This window comes from Aplysia californica, unplaced genomic scaffold (genome assembly GCF_000002075.1).
Source record: "Aplysia californica isolate F4 #8 unplaced genomic scaffold, AplCal3.0 scaffold00053, whole genome shotgun sequence".
Taxonomy (NCBI): domain Eukaryota; kingdom Metazoa; phylum Mollusca; class Gastropoda; order Aplysiida; family Aplysiidae; genus Aplysia; species Aplysia californica.
The window spans coordinates 690,452-697,490 of NW_004797323.1; the positions used below are offsets into that span (position 1 = coordinate 690,452).

At 38.2% G+C, this 7,039-nt stretch overlaps 1 protein-coding gene across 1 annotated transcript; it reads left to right on the forward strand.

Annotated features, from left to right (window-relative positions):
• Nucleotides 1-303: 303 nt before the first annotated feature.
• On the forward strand, nucleotides 304-6,772 carry LOC101851562 (mpv17-like protein 2). The gene is made up of 3 exons (XM_005092793.3): nucleotides 304-414; nucleotides 2,637-3,021; nucleotides 4,533-6,772. Exons 2-3 carry the CDS (start codon nucleotides 2,707-2,709, stop codon nucleotides 4,851-4,853), a joined length of 636 nt encoding a protein of 211 aa, XP_005092850.1. The 5' UTR covers nucleotides 304-414; nucleotides 2,637-2,706; the 3' UTR covers nucleotides 4,854-6,772.
• Nucleotides 6,773-7,039: the final 267 nt, after the last annotated feature.

Here is a 7,039-nt window from a genome sequence, read left to right on the forward strand (position 1 = left end):
AGAGAGAGAGAGAGAGAGAGAGAGAGAGAGAGAGAGAGAGAGAGAGAGAGAAGACAGGGCACAGGGAGAGACGAGCGAGATAGAGAGGAAGAGAGGGGGTGGAACAGAAAGGTGGGGAGAGAGGAAGGGGGGCAGGAGATTCTTTGGATGCCATTTTTGACTTTGTAACAAAATATCGTGGGTCCAAAAGATGCACCTGAACTGCATTTTGGGCTTTCGTTTTTCACAGAGAAAACGAAAGTAGAAGTACAATTAAAAAATAGACTAGTTCCGGTTTCCGAATTCTCTTCGTTTCATCGCTCTGTGAAGGTTGCATGTTACAAAACCGGCTCATGATGGTCGGCCTTGCTTGCCTTCCAGAATCGAATTGTGTAATCTAGATCTACTTTGGAACCGAAAATGATTCTCAAAAAGGTGTAGTTGTACGTGATATCTCAGCAAATTAAAGTTTAAATTCTCATTTTACTGGGCATTGATCTAAACTTCTAACCAACCAAGTCCAAGTCGAATGGATCCAGGCAGGCTGGTTTCGGCTTGACAAGATATTTAGACTACTGACTTATGTCGTAGGCTACTACTAAAGTCCTAGATCTAGAATCTGGATCTAGCCTACAGCAGTCAGATAGTATTTAGTTGAATTCTAATCTGAATAATTAATAAATAGCTTGGTAAGATTTAACTTTGGTGGACCCAACCCTGAACGAAGCTGGAACTACTTTTGAGCCTTACTAAATTGTTTTCTTGCGTAAATGTGTGTTTAAAAAAAAATTATTATTATTGTGTAGGGCCTACTTAACAGGTTTCGGTCAATAGAGCCAAACCTAGATCTAGTTCTAAGTACGACTAGACGGCCAGGCTAGGCTAGCCACGCCCACTTCGCTTTATTAATAGGAAGCCCTTATTAATAATGTAGTCTACGCCTGTACTACTTTTCGATACTTGCATGGAGCACCTGGAGTAGAGACGATAAGACAGCTGTGGAGTGAAAGCGACAAACTTACATTGAAATGTGGGGGCAGGGTGGGTAGTGTCGCTGTCTCAAAAGGCCAGCTCTATTTCTCCAAAGGTTCGGGAAAATAAACTTGAACTTTATTTCTCCGAACGGTTTCCGTTCTCTAGATTTGTTAATAATAAGCGAATGGAGTGGCCCGTGTGAGTGTGTGTATTTGTCATTGTGTGTGTAAAGGTGTGAACGGGGGGGGGGGGGGGGGGGGGGAATTTTTTTTTACATGAAGGATTTTAGTTTGTGCTGGGTGACTATATGCAAAATAGGTTACTGCCAAGGTCGAGCAGTCTTGTTTTCTTGCAGTACCATTTGAAGGTATTTTCAGATGAAATATAGATTCTAGTCCGGGAACTTTGCCCTAACCACAACTGAAGTATAATCTGAATATTCAGACATTTAAAAATCTAGATAAAAATTGAATTCGATGCCAAAAGTGCTTACTCCCAGTCCTCGCAGAATGAAAGATGACGCCTAAATCTCGCAAATAACCAAAAAATCTCGAGATCAGAAACCGTTCGGAGAAATAGAGTTCTACTTTATTTTCCCGAGCGTTTGGAGAAATAGTCACTTCGGTCTCAAAATGAGCATTTTGTAGGCTAGGTTACTGCAAGTCATTTGTTTTAGTGATCCTGTATGCATCCAAAGAGCGGGTTTTAATACAGGGCCCAAAGAGAAGAACTTTTTTGTTATTACTGGATCAAGATTTTTTTTGAAAAAAACACTTTTAATTGGTCCCTGGCCTGCGGAAATGCCATGTTTTTTGTGGGCATAGATCTAGGTATATTAATAAACGAGCTGAATTATTTTAATGCAGACAGATGAAAGGGAACCATCTATAGTAATATCAGTCTATTATTACATCATGGTGAAGACTACAGTGCTGGTCTTGACAATGGCCTTTTCACTGTTCTATCTTCGACTGTAACCTCACTAACTGGCAATGCAATGTCTCGCTATGTCAATGAAAGGTTTGTTGGTGCACTAAAAAGAAAATGGGTGGAATTCATTAATGTGATAGGTATGTCATGGCAATAGGGGGACAATAGGCCTACTGAACAGCACTGTTCATTGTATAGTCTAGATCAAGAGTTAAAGGATGGAATTTGATGGTGTTTTACACTTCCCTATTCATGGGCAAAGGAGAATTGTTGAAATGAATAATTAATTGATTTTGAAGTTCGTATAGTATGGTCGAATTTGGTTGAATAGTGCCAAAATGGCAACTTTTCCCCCTTCCTTTACTTTATAGTAACTCTGGCTGGACTGAACTCAATCAAATGAATTCGATTAGCAGTTTGCACTTGGTACAAAATTTATTAATTTGCTCTTGTATCATCTTGCCTCTTTTCTAAGGTTTCACATGCAAATGAACTAGCTTTGGCAGAAGTTTCCCTATTGTTCCAATAGATTTAATGTTAAGAAAATAAGAATTTTAGTATTTACATTTTGAAGAAAAAAATGTTTTATAAATCTACTTTCTGTTATCTTCATCATACTCCGTCATCATACATATGCCCAATTCAGTTACATATCTATTTGATTTTACACATTTGATTTTTTTAAAGGAAAAAACTGTCCTTGTTAATGTCCTGATCACAGATTATGATCTTTTTCTTTTCCTTTTTTTCAGATGATGAAAGGGAAATAAAGGAGCAGTAATTGTACAACTTCAGCACCTCCCAATTTAAAAAAACTGAAAAATGAATCCTGCTCGAAAGGTGTGGACTTTTCGACACATGTTTGCCTCGGCCCAACAAGTTGGAACGGTTTTGTTTTCTCGGCGGTACTTACTGTACACAAACACTGGCATAAGTGTGAGTCTCTCAGTTTCAGGGGACATCTTGCAGCAAAGATATCAACTAATGAAGCATAACTCAGATAAGTCGTCTCTCAATGTGAAACGAACAGGACAGATGGCTGTGTGTGGCTTTTTAGCAGGACCCGTGGCCCACTACTGGTACATATTGCTGGATAGGTGGCTGCCGGGCCGTTGTGCAAGAACCATTGTGAAGAAGGTATGGGTTTTTATCTTTTGGACGTGATGTTTTGTTTTTAAACATTGTGTATGGTGTATCTGTTTCATTTACAACTAGAGCTAAGAGGGAGTTAAATTATTATTATTATTACAGTTCGCAGTTAATTTAGTTTTAATACATTGTGGTAACATGTGCAGGCATATGGTTGGGCACAGATAATATGAACTTAGAGCAAAAGCAAATATCACGAATAGCTCGTATATATATATATATAGAGAGAGAGATACATATGAGATTCTTCTAGTGAACTGCTATGGGCTATAGATTCTTTGTAATGGCAACACCATTTTCTCTAACACCTGTATGTATTAGTCGAACAGCTCGTAAAAAACCCACCAAAACGATCAAATTTGACCTAAATAATTGTCTTGAATTTAATCTCCCTGCTCGCATGATAGAAAACAACACACCCTTCGCAACACAGGATGGGTGAACAGATTTAAAAAGAAACATTCCATCAATCAAAATAAGCTGTGAGCTGCAAATCTGATGCACTAAATCCGTTGCATGATTAATATTCCAACCATCGTACCTCCACAATCACTTCCCTTGATTTTCTTTAATATCTCTCTAATTTCTCATTTTATCAGTCGGCCGAATTATGGATGCGACGAATACATTTCTCAATCCCCTTCGTGTTTGAATCATCCATGCCCAACTGTCATGTATATACGGTCCATAATTCATCCTCTGAAAACTGACTCGGAATGAGTCTCATGTGTGTGTGCCAGCAGAAAGACAAAAAAAAAAGTCATTTTTTGATATATTTTAGATTGATGGAATAGTGAATGTGTAAGAGAAAATTCAATGCTGAACATAGAAGTTTTTCAATTTTTCTATTTCAAGTAGTTTTGTAGACATTGCACATTTTGGGAGGTGGGGTATTAAGATGTGATTTCGAGAAAATGGGCTTTTAACACAGTACACTGTAGGCTCAAAAAAAGAAAGGGTAAGGTTGCATTAGAAGTTTGATTTGTGTGCAGATGTAGCTGTTTATGCGCATGGCTATTTATAGTGGAGGGGAAATATTACATTATTTGGTTCAACTTCAACTGAAGTACAGGGCAAGGGTAACAACAAGAGTGGGACTTGCGCTCGCCAAGTGGCGTTGATATGACACTGTTCCGTTTCAGTCAGTGTTCCGCCACAGTTCCACGAGCGCTCGCGTACTCGCGATTCTTTGAAGCCGACTGAATCGCGAATCGCCACTCTCAAATTTGGCGAGCGGGATCCAGCCCTAGTTATTGTGTTTCCAAGAGATTTGAATGTCTTGAAAACAGAACAAGGAATAACCTGGAATATTGTTTTTTATGCAATCTCTAGCAAAACAAAAGTAAGTGGGAAATGTTTTCCTGTAGAAGTTACATGTTTTCCCCGATTTTGATTCTCTTGAAACCTGGTTCAGCTCATGGAGCCTACTTGAAATTCCGGGTTTTTGCATTTTTATAATCTCAAAATGATGTATGCATGTCCGTTCATTTTATTCACAGGTTATACTCGACCAGTTGGTGTGTTCTCCCATTTTTATCGGACTTTACCTCGTGAGCATCGGCATCCTGGATGACAAAAAGTGGGAGTTGCTGAAGGAAGAGTTTGCCACCAAAGGAGTCTGGCTGTTTCTTGGAGACTGCCTTATATGGATTCCCGCACAGATATGCAATTTTGCTATATTGCCGACTCGGTTTAGGGTTCTGTTTGATAACATGGTGTCTTTATTTGCAGATGTGTTCTATTCCTATGTGATATTTGACCATGAATGTGATAATATGAAACCTCTATCTAAGGATACATTAAGAGTTGAAAGAATGTAGTGAATGTATGTGTCTTTCATTTAGGTGGATAAAATAATTGTGTACCATGTAGGTCATGTATGGCGTGTTTGCTTAAACGTGAAGGATTGAGAAAGCAAAATGGCTTGTAGTTTCTAAAGATGAGGTGAAGTGCACAATACAACCACAGGGGTACAAAATGACCCAAGGGCGTACGGATAGGGTTAAGGGAATTTACAGTGCGTGGAATAAAGAGGGGACGGGGGTGATTTGAAATCCTTTTGTGGTGACAGAAATTTACGTGTTAAACAGGGTCTTCTTATTTCACAGTATCCAGTTCAATTAATAATCTTTGTGCTTTTCTGCAGTTGAAGTATGAGTTCTTGAAATAATGTCTTGAATTTCTGTGAAACACAGTATCATATATTTATAATATAATAATTCTAGGTGAAGGTTAGCATATCTTTCAAGTACATATTCTGAAGAGAAAAGTATGTAAGGCATTTTAATGTGCGTGCTGTGTTAAATTTTTACTTTTAAGTAAGTCGTTTTTATGAAAGTTTTTTTCTGGTTTGTTTTCTAATCTATTAAAGTAGACTTTTTAGTGTACGTGTATTGCCCTTTTGTCTTTTATTTTGGGTTTTTTTCAGCTCTGTCACTCTTCGCAAATATGTATGGAGATGTTCACACAAGTAAAATGAATCACATGTATATATATTAATTATTATGTCGTGCATCTCTCCAACTGTGATAATTTCTGAGAGCATTCAACTAAACAAAGGCACAGTTCACAGGTGAAGGGTGTAGTATGGTAAGCATATATATATGTCTCTCGTGTCTGCCAACAACATAAACAAAAAACGCATAACTGCCAACCAGTACATATTATATTTATTAGGTCTTTGATGATTTGAGTATGGAAGTCCATTTTCCTTTGGGAAAATACATATTCTCTGTTTTCTAATGTTTCTTCCCCACGTGGACCTTGCTGAAGACAAATAATGAACTTTTCAAGCCCGAATTTGTGATCTACAATGTGAATGAAGCTCTCAAGATGATATGTCAAGTGGAGAGATCTTTTGCTGCAGGTTTACTCTACATTGAATGGCTGGGATTTATTGAATTCCGAAAAGTGTATAAAGGGTTTGGAGAGGATTTTTTTGGCCAGTGCTCACCATCTTGGCCCACCGTGTAGATTGTCTGGGGGGGTTTTTGGCAGCTTTCAAAATGTTTGTTAAATAGATAAAGTGAATGTTTTTGTATCAATATTAATCAAACACTGGTGCTAATGTGTACATATATTATGATGTTAAATATGCCTCTCTCCTCCCCCCTACCCCTTTAATGCTGAAAGCTGCCTTCACAAGACATTTTTCTTAGCAAAATGAACAAAGGAATGTGAAATCAGCTTTTGAACGGTATACATGTATTGCAGAGTTGAAATTCCAAAGTTAAAACTAGTGAGTTTTTTTACTCTGGTCATTTGCCTAACTAGAAGCACATTCTGATTAACTTGATATAAACTTCATAATTTAGGAACCCCGAAATTGCAAGTGTTTTGATTTTGTCAGTCCAAAGGCACTTACGGTGGAAAAGAAGATGGACCCATGTTTCAGTTCATCTATCTGTTTACTATTGTGTGAGTGGGTGGTTGGCGGGTGCTCTGATGTGGTTTGCTTCTTCTTTCCTATCAAACATCTATCGTCCTTATCTCCCCTTCTTCTATCTTTAAATAAAAGTCCAGATGTTTGTGATTGAAGGAGATGAGGGTCGCCTGGTGTCAAAGGTAAAATAAATTCGAGAAAATGGCTGCCACAGTTTGGAGACTTCCAAAGCTGTAGTGTAGTGGCCTTGGAAACTGCAAATTTACACTTTTTGTGACTTTATAAATGCTTTTCAGTAAAATCCTCACAGGAATGTGTTTTTAAATAGACATGAAGTGGTTGGAGCTTAAAACCAAAGAATTTATAAAAAATTGCCCAACAGGCGGAATGTCCATTTCTTTGATTTCATGATTTTGACAAGCGCCTGATTCCACCACGCCATGACACATATTACTGTCGAGTTGGTACGGTTGAAAAACTGAAATCTGAGAGCTGTTTTTTTTCCTCTAGTCTTCACATTGGTTGTGATACATATATATATATGTCTATATATACAAGCATGTGGAAACGGATCACTTGACCTTACAGAGAACCTGCCCCCCTCCCCACACTCTTCTCAGAGGA

Bases quoted from the DNA above. Each gene is read 5' to 3' on its own strand.
- LOC101851562 (XM_005092793.3), top strand. From the start codon at position 2,707: ATGAATCCTGCTCGAAAGGTGTGGACTTTTCGACACATGTTTGCCTCG. The intron at 3,022-4,532 runs GTATGGGTTTTT...TTTTATTCACAG, and splicing joins CAAGAACCATTGTGAAGAAG to GTTATACTCGACCAGTTGGT.